General features: G+C 45.2%; 1 protein-coding gene across 1 annotated transcript in view; it reads left to right on the top strand.

Annotated features, from left to right (window-relative positions):
- Positions 1 to 14,435, top strand: part of MNT (MAX network transcriptional repressor) — a 70,850-nt gene extending 56,415 nt beyond the window's left edge. The window contains exons 5-6 of the mRNA XM_074974967.1: positions 6,784 to 6,976; positions 9,464 to 14,435. Of these exons, the coding sequence (XP_074831068.1) occupies positions 6,784 to 6,976; positions 9,464 to 10,179 (909 nt within the window). The 3' untranslated portion in view covers positions 10,180 to 14,435. The remainder of the gene's footprint in view (positions 1 to 6,783; positions 6,977 to 9,463) is intronic.
- Positions 14,436 to 16,729: the final 2,294 nt, after the last annotated feature.

Genomic DNA, 16,729 nt, shown 5'->3' with positions numbered 1-16,729 from the left:
GGTGCCCAGAGGTTTCATTTCCACCCCCAGCTCTGTCTCTGGTGAATGCAACTCCAGTGCCTGATTTTGGGGCTGGGTGGTGCGAAGCGGGCTGAGTTAGTGTTTGTAAAAGGCAAAGAAAGCCTCGGATGGGTGGGACTAAAGCAAAGGGAAAGATCCTGATCATACTGATTTATGAATAAGAACGCCTTGTGTGGCATTAGGCTACACGGCCATGGTGATTGCAGAATGCATCTTGACATGTGCAGCCTCTCTGGCATGGCTGCTTATCTGAGCGCTCTGGGAGAGCTTCCTCTTGGAGAGCCCCGCCGTGCATGTACGTGCGTGCACCAGTGTCAGGAGAGCTGTTTGCACAAGCCCTAAAAGGAATGTGTAGCTACAGCGAGTGGCTGTTGTGAGCTGGCACCCGGTCAAGTCATTTCCCAGCAGAGGGAGGGGACTCAGGCTGCTGACATGTGGAGCTCTGCTTCTAAGGGGGGGGGGGGGGGGCGGAGGTGGCGGTGGATGGTTGGAGAAAGGGATGGGCCTGGAGCATTGCCATACAGACAGCCTGTTTTCCAAGGGGCGGTCCCAGAGCCATGTGAGCTACGGGGGAGTGGATTACTGAGCAAGCATCAGCCTGCGATCTCTGACCTCGGCAGCTCAGAGAGTGTCTAGTAACTGTTGCTAGGGGGCCGCTTTCCTTTTGGTAATTAAATGTGTGTAGCTAATTAAACCCAAGTAGCTGCGCTGCCTCACCTGGCCGGGATTCTTCGCTCACAGGAGGGAAGGAAACAAAACCCGAGTCGGGATGCTGGTGACGTACGAGATACGGGGTTCAGAGACTGCGGAACGATTTTCGAAAGCTACACGGCTCCGTGTTCTCCTTTCACGCCCCACGCCACGTGGAGAATCACGTGGGGATATCTTTGGAGGGAGATTATGTGTGGAGAGCAGTAGCAGGTCTTGTGTGCGCATATAGGTTTATGAGGATTTTATTGGCAGGCTTTTTCCTTTTCATTTCTCCCTTGCTTACATTGCAAGGCGACGACTCCTACTCAGCTCACATGGGGGCTGTTCCAGTGTAGGAATCTTTTTACAGCTGAGAATGGGAACATGTGTCTTCCCTCAGTCTTCTCCACTGCCTGAGAAATCGGAACACAGCTACCTTGGAAATCGGAACACAGCTACCTTGGAAATCGGAACACAGCTACCTTGGATTGTGTTGCATAGTTTTGTAATATACCCGCCACGACCCAATGAGAAGCTGCAGAATAATGGGCTTTAAAATAAACGTATGGATTTTAAGCCACTGCAGCCTTATATGGATTTAAACTAGGTCTCTTGAGATTAGAGATCAGAGCTGTAACACAGTCAAGAGCTCTGACCCCTCTATTCCCCATTTAGAGTAGCCACAGAACATCTGATTTGCCTGCGTTTTATAGTCCCAGTGCCTGCCATTGCTGCTATAAGATGTCAGTGATTTCCATTATATATCTCTGGGATTAGGGGGTATTCTAGTATAATTTGCCCGTTTAAAAAAAATATTAAAAATTCTCCCCTTGGAGTGAAAATATTAACTTGTAAAAGATTGTTTACATTGGACTAAATCCAGCTGTGGCATAAAGTGAGGGCAACCCCATTTAAGTCAGTTCCCCCCCTTACACCAAGGCTGAATTTGGCCAATTAGTATAAATGAGTTGGGTTCAGTTTTAGGATTGTTGCTTTGTTTGCTTCAGAGGGGAAAAAAGACACCAGTAATTTCTGTGGTTCACTAATATAATTTTGACTCAGCTTTTCTGTAAGAAGGAAGCAGGAGACAACCCAGTTCATTGTTTTGGTATCTAACAAATTAGGAGCCCCCATCTTAATCCCACTAGAGTCAAGCAAGCACTGAGGGTTTCCCAAATAAGTGTTGAGTCAGCTGACCTTCAGGATTGTTAAAGTGTATGGGGTCATATCCTACTGGGAGACACACTGATAGAACTGGGGTCTAGGTGCCTGTATTCTGAAGATCACAGGGCTGATCCTGCATGAGGAAGATCAGTGGAATCTTTGCCTTAGACTTCAGCGCATTCTGGATGTGAGTGGGGAGAAACAGCCACGATGAGCTATGTGAAAATCTCTTTGGGTAACATTTTCAAAAGCACCTTTGTGACTTAGACTTCTAAGTTCCTGTCCCTTTTGAAAACGGGATTTCTGCTCCTGGGGCCTTGAAAATGGGACTTGGGCACTTTTGCAGATTTTACTCATTTCCTCTCTTTCGGGCCCATAACCAGGGCTAAAGGCCTCTCCTTATTCACAGCCAGCACTGACGTAGAATGCAGTTGTAATTAGCCACCTAGAGCTGGAAGAGTCTTTATCCCATTTGCAGTACCCTGTGCCTCGCTGCTGGCTTAAGGCTTCAGAAAATGGAAACATCTGTCAAGATCAGCTATTGTTTTCTTTCTTTCTTTCTTAAAATTGGTCACTATCTGATGCATTAACTTTACATTTATAGTCCACTGTAATAAAACGAGGTTCCATAGTGGTGCTTTGTTTGCTACACCTTTGTGTATCAGGAAGACTGCATTGACGCGCATCTTTTTCCTTCTCTGGTGATCAATATATTGAAGGGTTCCAATACTCCGTTTGTGGGTGCTAGCAGAAAAGGACAGCGTATGTTTTCTTTCTTACTTGACTTCAGTATTCCCCTGTGATGCAAGGTATTGCTGGCTTTTATCCATCCCTCCTCTATTAGTTGCTCTTTTTCAGGTGGTGCTGCTCTTCAGAATGCCCAGGTCTCCCTCAGAATAGGAAGCGCAATCTGCCATCCTGTTTGGAGATATTTTGGTACATTAATGTTTTAGGGCCTGGCATAAAGCCAGAACAAGTGAGCTCGACGGAGGTGTTGGGATAGGGAGCGTTTACTTGCCCGTCCCAAGCCACAGAGCATCCGTGGTATGGTACCACCGTGGTAACCCTGTCCGCAGCCACCAGGCTGCCCTTCCCCAGATTTTGGGCAGCAGATCACTGTAGTTACAGATTCATTGGCCACATCCCTTCAGTGGCCAAACCACAGCTCTCAGGCCTCCTCCTGCACAGCAGTGCAAAGAGACCTATGCCCGTTCCACCTCCTTTGCACCCTTTCCATAGCCCTGCTTCTGGATTTGATCATGAATCTCTTTAAATAGTTCTAGGAGAGGTGAACTGAGGCTGAAGTCAGGAACCGAGAGTGACTCGTATTGCTCGGAAGGCAGGTTACAGCACAGAAGAAACAAGGGACTCCCTCAGACTGGGATAGAGGAGAGGAGTGGAAGGAGTATTCAAGCTCATGCTGCTGCTTTGGCGGAATGCCCCTACTAGGGCTCTGAACTGGCTGCTTTGCTGCTTCATCAGCTTATGTTTCATACATTTTGTATGTGCTCTGCATCCGTGATTCATTTGCCGATGTCCTTAAGAGAGCCTCTTTGCATGTCAGCATTTGCCACGCACGTACAGTCAGAGTGTTCTGGCATGGAGCTTAGGAAGTCAGCAGGGTGGAAGCACTGTGCTGGGAAGGACCTGACTTTCACATTCCACAGGAATCAGATTCATTTCTTGGGTCTTAATTTCTGAGTTTTGTTGGGGGGGATGTAGAATGAAGTGTCTGGTTTGTTTGAAACAAAAAACACTTAACGAACTTAGACTCGTTCAAGAGGCCGAGTTATATTTGCAAAGTGGTTTTATGGGAGAAAACATGTATACGGTTATTTTTCTTCTTCTTTCCATTGATAATCATTCCTCCTCTCTTCCCTGCCACAGGCTATGACCCCCACAGATCAAATCTGAGATTTAGATAATGGAGAATGCAAACTGCTCGGAGTTTTCAGCAGCGGTTGTGTCTTGCATTCTAATGGGTTCCAAACTGTGCACATGCAGAATTCACTTAAATGCAGCCATGTTTGGGAGACAGCAACACTCAGATGGGTAAACAAGCCATAGAGCACGTGGGGGAGGGGGAAAAGTGGATGTGGGGCAAACCCTTTCTCTTATGAAAAGTGGAGTGGGATCTTTAGTATTCATTGAGACCAGATGTGATCTTAGTTTTCTAAAGGCCTCATCTGAAAGACCCTGTATGGGGTGAACTCCATGGAATATGAAATATCTGCCTTGGAACGACTGAGTTTATCCTGCGGGGATTTGGATCTGTCATTTTGGGGAGTCTAGGTATTTGAAAACTGAGAGCAGAATTTGAACCACTGTGTCCTTGAAGCAAGGACCCTCCATATGAGACCGCTGCCCGGGCAGGTCAAAGTGTCTGACTGACCCATATATTCCAGTGTCTCTTCTATAATCTGTCTCACCTTGCTGCTGTCATCTCTTCTGTGGACCCATCCAAAGCGGAATATGGACCAGAGAAAGATGGAGTTCCAGAGGGGGTGACTTACACAGCAGAATCAATTTACTTGACAAATCAGGGCTCTGGCTGCAAGTCATTTCACTGTTGAATGCTTAGGACCTGATCCTGAGAGGCGCTGAGCACTCAAAACTCCCACTGGAGTTAAAGAGAGTTGTAGGTGCTCAGCACTTCTCTGGATCAGAGAGAGCCCATTAGAGAGCCCATTTTTCTACCATTAAACAGGGATGAGTCTCAGGAAGCCTGCTCTGTTACCTAGTTGATTTGGATCACCTACTTGGTACTAGAATCAGCCACTAAGGACTTTTCTCCATCTCTCATGCACAGCATTGCAGAGTTTGCCAGGTGGATTATGGGATTTTTTTCACATTGCTCTGAAGCATTCAGCAGAACCCACTGCCAGAGACATGGTGCTGACCTTGGCAGACTATAAGTTCACTCTAATGTGGCAAATCTTACATGTCTAAGAGCATGGTTTCATGAGCTTTGCAGGCAACTGTTAGTGTTTGTCAAGGAGGGGAGGAAGCAGTATTTAGAAGTTTCTTGCACAATAAATTGTGTTGCGTGCTTCTCCTTATTACATCAACTGGCCCAGTGCCACCTATTCTAGATTGCAATTAACACGATTCCCACAAGTTTTGGTTGACAAATCCAGTAAGTTTTTATGATCTAAACTATATACAGAAACAAAAGCATCACCAAACAAATGGTAGGTGAGATTATTACAATGTGAGCCACAATTTGCCTTGGCTACTGCAACATAGATTATGCTGCTCTGTTAATTGGTGTTCTTGTCCTACGGTAAGGGACCGATCTTGCAAAGTCACGAGCGGTCAATGCATCTCATGACTGGGACCTACATTTTCAGCAGGACTTTCTGTTGAGAACAGTGGTCACTGTGTTTTTCGGTAATGAACAGTCCCTTGCTGGGTATGTAAAGGCTAAGCAGATCATAGCTCCATATAGATATTAAGCTCTGGGTCAAGATTTTCAACAGTGATTAGTTGTTGGGTTTTTGTGTGCGTGTTTTGTGTTCGTTTTTGGTGCCCAACATCAGACAGCTCAAAGGGGTCTGATTTTTAGAGGGGGCAGCTCAGCATTTTCTGAGAATCAGGCCCCTTGAAGGCATCTTAGATTGGGCACCCAAAACCTGAAGGACATGAAATCACTAAGTCACTTTTGAAATTCTTGGCCTTAGCCCTATAATTAAATACAGAAGATTTCAGTGATAATAAGGTACACTGCAGAAATATATTCTGCTTAAACAGAAGCAGAAAGAAAGTCAGTGCAAGGATCTCTCTCTCCTTCCCTCCCTTTTTTAGGTAAAATCCTCTTGTTGGGTATTTTTGTTGGTTTGTTGTTCTTGGATTTTTTGGCCTGATTGGTTGATAAGCTTGCTTGTTATAAGTCTTATGGGGTTTTTTTGGTTTGGTTTTTATGGAGGGGGCATGTTAGTAGCTGGGGATGTTAATGATGGGGTGTCGTCCTTGGTATGGTGGAAAACCCTTTTTGAAGAGGAAGGTTTTGCAGCTTTTTCTAAAGACAGTTAGACCCTGGAGTCTCCTGTGTCCTTTGGAAGTTCGTTCCATGGCTGGCTCCCTTCAACCGAGAACGCTTTGTCCCCATGTCTCAGGCACTGCGTCATGGGTTTTGTGGTCTGCATTGTCCAAGAGAGCCATAACTGCCTTGACAGTTCAGAGATCAAAATTAGGCCTTTGATGTCGCTGAGGGTTATTCCTAGCCTAGTATTTTGTAATTTGAGGGGATGTAGGCCACAGTTGCCGCCGTTTATTTTGATGTAAGGCTATTAAGACTTTCCAAAGGAGAAATAACTATTAAACCACACACACGCACGCACACACACACACACACACACACACCTTATTTACTCAGACCAGTGGCTATACTGGGCTAAACTCAGACCTAATGCAAGCAGGTGCAGTTCTACTGATGTCTATGGACTTGCATTCACTTATATCTGATTTGATTTTGGCCCATTAATCACTTCATTTCTGGTGCTGTGCTCAGACACTGGGATCAGCACTATTCCTGGTATGGGGGAGATTCCATAGGATTGACCAAGCAGAGCGTTCTCTTTTTTATGGTTGTCATCAGCCCTCTTACTGTGCGGATTAGAAGGTGTAGCCTTGACTGGAAACTAGTGATAAAGTGAAGACAACTGGCAGAAGCTAGGAATGGGCGACAGGGGATGGATCACTTGATGATTACATGTTCTGTTCATTCCCTCTGAAGCACCTGGCATTGGCCACTGTCGGAAGACAGGACACTGGGCTAGATGGACCTTTGGTCTGACCCACTATGTTCGTTCTTATGTTCTAATGACAAAGGCAATGGGCGTGTCCTGGTTACAGTGGGTCACATTTTTATTTGTATTTTTTCCATTGCTTTCTTCATCCTGTCCTTAGACTTTAAAGAGAAAGGAGAAGGAATATGAACACGAGATGGAGCGGCTGGCAAGGGAGAAGATTGCTACCCAGCAGCGACTGGCCGAACTGAAGAACGAGTTGAGCCAGTGGATGGACATCCTGGAAATTGACAGGATTATTCGACAGACAGTTCAGCCAGAGGATGACCAGGCATCTACCTCGACTGCATCAGGTACCATTAGCTTCTCTGTTATTGCTGTGGCATTGCCTGGTGCTAGTTTGACTTTGAAATCGTGTGAAACAACTTGAGTTTCCTCTCAGCTTCATCCTAGACCTATGAATGTGATGGTAAGCGGTGGAATCTCCTTTCAGGGTCATTAAGACTTTTGACTAAACCAGCCCATGTTTTGGTTTTGTAACAGAACTTGGAAGCGGACAAGTTTCAGCTGGTGAAAAGCTCCATTTTAGCCCGGTCCACGCTAGCAGAAATATTCTTCCCAGCACAGTTTAACACTATCAGCCAAATTGCTTTCACAGCCAGGTAGCTGCATCCACACTGCCTTTCTAAGGACCATTGTTGCATCCGACCATGTGAACAATGTTTTCCAAATGCTGCTGGAGGATTCAAATATGGTTGTGGGATGTGTTTATGTGTTACAGAATAGTATGTGTTTGCAAACCCTGCTTATCTAGTTTTAAATTGTGCAAAGTGCACTAGGTATTTCAGGCCTCTCCTGGAGGAATCTGGAGATGGAATTGAATGGGATTTTTTCATGCCCATTAACAGGTGGGTAATTGTACATCCAATGCTGAAATCAGGCTTAAAGCAGAGTGGCCTGGTGATGAGAACACAGAATTGGGAACCAGATGATCTGAGTTCTAGTCACACCAGTTTGGCCCAGGTTTTTGTCCTCCATTTTTGGGGGCCCAGCTTCACAGCCCAGTGCTTGATTTTCAGAGTGCAGAGCACTGGAAGCTCTTGCGGACTTCCTCTGGAGCTGTGGGTGCTTGGCACTTCTGGAAATCAGGCACAAAGTTTCTTGGGTTCGGAATCCGAAATCAGAGAGCACGTATGTGAAAGTTGTCCTCCGCTTGTCACACGGGGTTGGGGGGAATCATTCTTGTCCACCTCCATAGCACAGTGATGATCTTGCATGAGAGGTTCTGTATACGTACAAAGTGTTATTATTTGCAAGTGCTGTTTTGCCCACTAAAATCTGCATGTTGGATGTCCTACATTGTGAGACTCAGCTCCCCGCATTCAAAACCCAGTTGTAATGTAAGGCCAGCGCGCATCCCTGCTTGTTAGAACTGAGCGAATAGAAAGCAACAGGTGTATTTGCACTGAAATCTCAGGGTTTTTTCTGCCATGTAGAGAAGAGCCTTTAGAAGGGCACTGAATGGAAGAAGACGTCACCAGTGCTTTTGAACAGTTTAATGAGCCTCACCGTTGTTTGAAAAGGACCCATGATGAAAAGTAAAGGATTGTTAATGGCGGCAAAATGTTTTCACACACATCTGCCCTGTAACGAGTTTATCAGTAAGATAGATGGGGCCATGCTTTTGGCTCGACTTGTGATCTGCCATGTGAAGAATAGCCAGTTCAAGGGCACGCTTTGGCCGAGGTTAGCACTCTGTAACCGTTTGTATCAGTCCCTTCAAACAGTAATGGAATCCGCGTGTGACACTGCAGGCAGGTGAGACAGCAGCAGCCGGACAGGGAAAACCGGAGCTTACCAGTGCTGTCCAGGTTCTTGTACTATGCCCGTCACCATGGTGTCTGAGCACCAACAGACTCATAATTTAGGCTGATGGAAATGAGGAACGATATCAGCCATCTGCAGGGAAGGCTCTCTTAAAGGGTTGGGAAGAGGGAAAGGTCTTCCCTAGTTCTCCCAAGCCACCGCATCTTTCAAAATATGTAATTGCCACTACATTACTCGCTTTAGAATGAGCAATGCAAAGTACCACGCTCAAGGTCCCGGTGTCACGGGCGTCCCCACAGTCCTGCACTGACTCAGCAGTTCACTGGCTGGACCAGTCTCCCTTTTCCGTAGCCAGAGGGTAAGGAAACTAGCTGCCATATTTCCCCATCTCAGCTTCCTTCCTGATCTGAGACGAGAGCTGCAAATGGATTAAATGACTTGGCGGAAAGTAAAAAGAAGAGTCCCAATTAGCAAGGTCTCTCTAGGACAAGAAAACTCCCCAGGTTAGGATTTGGCCTAGTCCTATAACCCTGGGGCATGCAGACTTCCATCTGTTTCCCATGCAGCCTCTCTTTATAACCTCCCCTGAGCACCTGTGAAGCTGAGACGGAATCCACCCCTTGTAAAGAGAGGACCGAGTACTGTCCCTGCCGCCATCATGGGAGGCAACTCTCCCTGTCTGATTTCTCTCCCCCCTGCCTGGCATCTTCAGGGCACCACTCTCAACTGGGGCGTCTCACTTTTCTAAGGCTGGCTTTGCCCTGCTGTGAGCATCCCCCTCTTGGCAATCGAGTGGGAGTGGGGAGAAGTTGGCTGCAAGGGTTGGTCGAGCCTATGTTCAAAGGAAGACGTTGAACTTGAGTGTAGTTGGGTTACCTTCATGCTTTCGAGTGATAACTCTGTGCTACAGGTATAATCGGTTCCTCCCTTCGTGCCCTGGAGGTGAGACTGGATAGTCAGGCTCATCCTCGGCTGTTCTGTTTACCCCAGTTTCTTCCTTTCTTTTTTTCCAGAAGGCGAAGACAACATTGATGAAGACATGGAAGACGACAGGCCCATGAACTCCTTACCAAAACTAACCCAGCGCCAGCACCCCGAGCTACTGAAAGCTGTCCCTCCAAATGCTGCTTCGCACCACCCGGCCGTCTTGCCTCAGCACCTGCCTCTGCATCAGAAACAAACCCCGCCCCATGCACCACCTCCCCTCCAGACCCAGGCACTGGTCCAGCCGCAGGCGATCGTGCCCGCACAGACTCACATTGTGGCGGCCTCGACGGTGCAATCGACTGTTATCGCCCACACCGCCACCACCCACGCGTCAGTCATCCAGACTGTCAACCATGTGATTCAGGGTCCACAGACCAAGCACATCGCTCACATTGCACCTTCCACGTCCAGCCCCGTGCAACTCACCACTGCTGCTCAGCCTATTGGCCACATCACTGTGCACCAGGCAACCATAAATCGCATGACCCACCTCGGCCAGCAGTTACCCATTTATCCTCAGCCAGTGGCCGTCAGCCAGCCGGTCGTGAGCCACATCGCTCACACGATTTCTCACCAGCAAGTGAATGGAACCACAAACCTAGGCCAGCAAACGGTGATGGCCAAACCTGCTGTAGGAACCCAAGTTGTCCACCATCAACAGTTAGTTGGGCAAACAGTGCTAAACCCGGTAACTATGGTCACCATGCCATCATTCCCTGTGAGCACGCTGAAGCTGGCCTAGAACAGGAAGCCCACTGGCAAAGTCTTTGGCAGGCCACCTTTCCTGAAACTCCATACATTCCAACCACGTCCGATTCCAAGGGAGAAAAGTGCAGGAACTCTGTGAACAGGGGAAGAGTGACACAGCTAAGGTTGGGACTGCCAAGTCCATCCTTAATCTTTTAATAACCAACCTGGAAGTGGTAATGAGAAACGGGGCTTCTCTGCACTTGAATTTCGCGAATCAGAGAAAACTTTAATGACAGTTGTTCATAGTGATTTTTTTTCCTTTTACGTGTAATCAGTGAAATATGAATATGATGTTCTGAAAACTTTAATTTTCCCCTTTCATGTGTTGCTTCTTTGTAGAATAAAAAAGGCTGATGTCTTTATTGAGACATTGCGTAGAATGGGAAAAAAATCATAGAAGTCTATATTTATATGTATATGTATCTGCCCAAAGCTACATATATATAAATAAATATAACAGTGGAGAAGGCCTTTGGCAAGGTTGATTGTTTGCAGGATTTTTAGATAACTTAAATGTTAATTTTTGGAGGAAGAAAGCAGAGTGTCCTCTTTAAAAAAAAAAAAAAAGAAACTTTAAAGACAGATGGTTTAGTGGACCAGAGTACAAATATTTGATGACAAATTTAAAAAAAAAAACATGTTAAAGGTATTTCCCTTCAGTATATTACATTTCAGTAAACCATCTGAAATCACTGTGACTTGTTATGGCATTTAAAGGAAATTCTCTGTCCTGTTTAATAAAAGGAAAAAGAATACACAACCGGACTTCATTTGTTGGGATTTCATAAATGACTCCATTTTCACAGCTTTGTCAAAGGAAAATTTCACATTTGTTATTTTCATGGTTTAAAAATGTTTTGTTTTGGGTTTGTTTTTGTTGCGAATGCAATAATGGATTTCACAGACCGCTCTGTGCACGGCTCTATCTATTTCAAGATGCCTCACCCCAGGCCCATTCCCTAAAAGGATTCTGACAGAAGCCGTTATTTAGAACTAGTGGCTTTGCAATATACTTCGCCAGTTGGGTGGAATGGAACCTGGGACAAGAAAGCCGCCAAAAATGAGGTTGATTTGTGGTGGTTTTTCCCTGAACGTGACCACGTTTTAGTGCAGGATAGTGAACGGATTAGAAAATGGATAAATGTGCATGTGACATGCTCCAAAGGGTGAGAGCTTTGAAAAAAAATAAAATGAAATGGACTTTAATTTTGTATAGGATAACAGTATATTCCAGTAAATCAGTATATAGAACCTGACAGTGTGTCTTACAAAATACAGTGAAATCTGACTAAAGAGGAACCCCCTTCTTATCTGAAGTGACTACTTTAAAGCATCCCAAGGTTTCTGGTATAATTTTGTTCCATCTTTTGTGGCTGCTGAACCAGAGCCCATTGAGGTCAGTGGCAAATTTCCCATTGACTTCAATGAGACACAGATTTTCTACAGGTACTTGCCATTCTCTTCAGTGGTTGCTTAAGACATGTTTAATTATCTGTTGTTTGAATCTTCTGTTCCTTGTCCCACTTCCCATGTCGTGCTATTGCTAATGTTCTCCTTTTTCCTTTTTCTTTTTTGATCTGTAATTCTGATGCAGACAAAACTCCCACTGCAGTGAGGGGAAGTTTTGTGTGTGTCAGGGCCAGGGGACGGCAGTCCCTATGCAAACATCTGTCCTTTCTTATCATGTTACTGTCTGGAAATGGCTAGTAGCGGGAGTAAAGGTGCAATTAACTCAACCTCCTTTGGAAGTGACACCAACCCAGATTAGGATGTAAGGCGTGCGTTGACTAGTCAAGTGATTGGATACCTTCACCACCCTAGCCACTTCGTGTGCAAATTTGTTTCTGAGTTGAGATCTTCCCCAGGAAATGGATCCTTTTGACTGTATTTGTCCAAAACTCCCATTCACTTCAGTGGGATTTTCACCAGAGTAAGGACCGCAGGATGTGACTCTCCGGCATCATCAGGGTCAGGTAGTTGCCATACAGTCGTTTAACTTTAATTCGAAAATCTACCCCTGCCCCACACTACAGTTGGAACTGTTGGAAGAAGTGGTTGCTGCTAGCACAGATCTAACACCGTTTCCCTTGCCCATGTAGACAAGGGTATTTCTCCTACAGTTGTGATAGGCCTGTGTTTATAAAACCTTGCGTGAAGTGAGGAGCACAGTTATCAGGGGAAATAATCCCTGTTCACAATGGCATGAGCGCTTAGCACACTGTCAGTTACAGAGCAGTCAGATTTTAAAGCGAATTAGGCCCATCCCCAAACCACCTTTTTACAGATTTATTCCTAGTCACTACTAATGTACTGTTAACATTGTGGAGATAACAGAATCGCTACAGGGTTATTTGCTCCTTTATACATTCAGACGCTTTCTCGCTAAGGTTGTATTTCTTGTGCGAGTTGGAGCCTTTGATGGACCTCAGCAGAGATCTAGAGTTAGCCGGCAGGACAGTGACTTTTCATCAGAGAGCCTCGAAAGCATGGAATATGTGTGGCAGGGTTGCCTGCCTGTTTAGGAATAACTGTGTGGCTTTGTCTCTTGTAGCTATCGAGGGGCAAAGGGGGAATAGAGCTCCCACCTGCCCTTTGCACAAGGCCAATTGATGGATCTCTAAAGGATAACAAAAGCAAAACAGGGAAGTCCCAATTCTTGCCGACGACGTTTTTCAAAAGACAAGAGGCTCCGATCCAGGGGCTAGAGCTCATTTGCACATGGCGACTGCGATGACCCATACAAATTGCCAGCTAGGACAAATGTGGCTAGTGAGTGCCTAGTTGAGGACACCCTGTGGGTCCAATCACCACAGGATTGGACCCTCAATTATCGATATCTGCAGGAAATACAATAATTGCACGTGCAACTTTGGGTGCTCCTGCACGCATGTTTTTGCATATGGATCTGCTCTCTCTGTGTTGGAAAATATGGCCCAGGAGGGACGCCTGAGAGCCTTTCATAAAACCCCCTGGATAACGAACAGTGAAATAGACACACAGTTACTCCTAACAACACTGACCCTCCAGTCAGAGTTTTCTCTAGTGAAAAGTGTTGGAGGTGAAAAGGAGGTGCTGCTTTCATTTTACACAGGGGAGTACATTTTCTTGTGGGTTCTTTAATGGCTTTTATTGCGTGGGTGTGTCATCTTGCCGGCCTTCAAATCTTTTTCTCCTTCTCTCTGTAGATTAAGATGTGGTGGTGACCGTAGGCGTGATGATGGGGTAACATCCCCGTTTCAATTCCTGTAATTAGGTCTGCCGGAGGTCCCTTTCAGTGATGTTAACAAGTAAGGCTCCTCCCATCTGGCCAGACCTGAGCCAGTCAACTCGTCTGGGGCTATGTCTATGTTAGCACTTTTGTCGGCAAAACTTTTGTTGGTCAAGGGTGTGAAAAAAACACCCTACTTGGTGTGGACTGGTGTGGGCAGCGGATACAACTGTGCTGTTGTAAGATCTGTAGTGTAGACACAGCCTGGACATCCTGGACCAACCCCATACTCATTCACGTTCTCCATGACAACCCGAAATATCTGTTTTGTTGGGTTCTGGTTTTTTCCAAATCAACGATTTTCTTTCTGTCCTAGGGTGGGAATCCCAACCCTGACTCTTCTGCCATCAACTCTGCCATTCCCATTGAAAAACTTCAGAGTTACTCAAATGCTTCTTAGAAATCAAGTTCAGTACTGTATCACAAGGGGCACTTTAGAAATGTCTCTCCTCCTCTGAGATGTGTGTTTTCCCTATGGAGAAAGCTATATATAAATAAATATATATCTATATATCTATATCTGTACACTTTGGGCTTCAGAAGATCAATATGTCCCAAAATAAATAAACAAATAAATATGAAGTTTACAAGAAATCTCTTCTGTTGTTGAATAATAGTAGTTACTGGTAATCCTACCGCAGAGAAGGCAGTAAAAGTGGGCAGACTGCTGCTGTCGTTTAAGACCAGATTCAAAGCCCATGGAAGTCAGGGGAAAGGTTTTCATTGACTTCAGTGGTCTTTGGATCAAGCACTTGAACTGCAGGGTTTCCTGACACGGCAGCCTTTAAACAATCCCTGGTGCATGTGTAACACTATGTCTAGTGGAGGATGTACTCCAAGATAGGGTACTGAGAACAAGCAGTCGGAGGGTCGGTCAGTTTCACTCTCTTGTTTCAAGCTAATTTCTAAAACTAACCTGCTGTATGGGCTACATCTAAACGCCGTCCAGCAGGAATAAAAACAAACTAGCTTTAAAAAAATCACGTGCTCAAAAAAAAAAAAATCTTGTAGTGGACGCATTAAATATGGGGCATGATCCTGACCTCACATAGATGTAAATCCAGAGTGGAGCTCAACCAGTCTGAGATTAGAATCTGGTCCCATTTTCCAGCCTTGTGCACCTTGCATAATCCCTTATACTTGTGCCAAGTAGGTGTAAAGTGTTCCCATTCTGGTTTGTACACTCTGTACTCCCATTGCGCAGGGCTGAATGACGATACACCGAGCAAAACATTGGAGAATCAGGCCCACTGGTGCTTGACGCCCTGTGATTCATGATAGCAAACACACACACAGAGTACCCTGTTCTTAAAGGCATTGCTGTTGTCCAAGCTGGTGCTGGACAGGCCCTGATTTCTCCCTTTCATAACCTACAAATTGCTGGGGCTTTTAAAAACAGATCAAAGCTGCATCTGTAGCTTTAAAATAATAATAATAAATAATAATCACTTTTACCTGATGTCAAACTTAAAAAAAAAGAAGGATAGTGGCTGGAATTTTTAAAGGCTAAGTCACGTAGAAGCAGAAGTCCTAATCGCTTTCAGTAGGACGTCTGCTCCGAAGTCACTTAGGCACCCAGGATACACAGAATGTAGTGTGTGCATTGGGGAATTGTGTTGGCTGCAAAATATCTTTCATTTACTCAGATTGGAGTGAGGGGCTTAATTCTGCCACCTTCAGTGGAGTAGCACTTTCTCATGCATGTAGCTCCCCAGATATCGATGGCAGTGTTAGGATAAGCATTGCTCAGTGTGGGTAAAGGTGGTGGAATCAGTCTCCGTAGAAAAGCTTTCCTCGTCAGTTCATGAATTCAGAGCTCATGAACTTGACTTACTAAAATTTTGTTGGCTCTTGGTAATTTATGGCCAGATCCTGAAGTCTTGACTCACGGCTTTTTCAGAGAAAACTCAATAAAGGCCGAGAAGAGACATCAAGATTTAGGACCTGATCATGCTGCCAGTTGTACTTAATACCACTCAAGCTCCTGGTAATAAGGGCTATGCCTGGGAGCACAGCAGCCTTCGGCTCCGCTCCGGCGCCAGATGGAGCGCAGACAAACTGCTGCATCCAGATGGAGTGCTCCAAGTGGGACCAGCAACCCGCCTGCATGTTGTCAATTGCACGATCAGGGCGTCTGTGTGCTTCAGACGGGAGTGTGACGAGTGCAGCCTTTACATCAAAGTTTCCAACGTGAAAACCTGCACTACTATATGAAACTAAAAGAACTCGTTTTAGATGAAGCTAAGTCAGACCGTTTGCTTTAACGTTCCTTTTTAAACCAGGCCTTTTTTCCTCTTCTGTTGAATTTGTAAGCAGACCGAGCAAAAGAAGGAATTCTAATGACTAACAATCTGCAGGGCAGGTAGTGTCTGTTTTTTTGAGCCTGGCTTTTGAACATATTAGGTAGATTTGAAAGCTAGTTGTGACCAAAAAGTTTCTTGTACATTTTACTATAATATAAACAAAGATAATCATAACTTACAAAGGCTTTTATGAAGACCACCCATATAGAAGGAATCAAGTACAGCATTTGTGTTTTCCAACCGGCCCCTAAAGTGATTAAGATGAGGCTTTGGTTTTGGCGTGGGAAATTATCTGCTTAATCATAACCCGTCCCCTTTCTATGTCCGGCATTCAGTCTGCAATTAAATCCTCTCTTTGCTCCATCATTGGCGATTTCATTTCTCCAAAGCAATAAACCCACAGCAGGGGAATACAGCAGTTGTTCACTGTCCATTTGGGACCTAGTATTCCCCAACGACGATGTGAGAGTTTGAAGTGCTCAAGGAGTGCCAGACTGGGGCCCTTAACAATACTAAGGGACACCTGCAGGGACAATAATTGGAGTATAAACTCCGTATTCCAGTTGAATTACAGTGTAGAGGGGAAAAGGCTCGCAATATAGCTACATAATCGTGTGTATTTCTCTCTACATACACACGTGAGCTGTGTGTGCCGACCTAAGGTGTGTACATATACACAGATGGGACCGAACCAAAACCTCAAATCTAAACACTCTCAAACTTTGGGGGAAATCAGATCTGGACCCCAAATTTTGTGTCCAGGCCTCATTTTGAGTGTGTGCATGTGTGTATGTGTATTGCTGTGTTCTAATTAAATGCAGGCTATCCGATGAAAAATACTAAATTCTCTGTGGTAAGACTTTAGTCTGATAATGGAAAATGCTAAATAAAACCACGTACTGCTGTTAGCAGCTGCAGGCCGCCAGGTTATATTAGTCCATCATTGAAATCCAAATGTTTGAAGAGCCTTA

Source organism: Natator depressus, chromosome 17, assembly GCF_965152275.1.
Source record: "Natator depressus isolate rNatDep1 chromosome 17, rNatDep2.hap1, whole genome shotgun sequence".
Lineage (NCBI taxonomy): Eukaryota > Metazoa > Chordata > Testudines > Cheloniidae > Natator > Natator depressus.
Note: the sequence above shows the minus strand (reverse complement) of the source record. Positions and strands in the feature narration are given on the sequence as shown.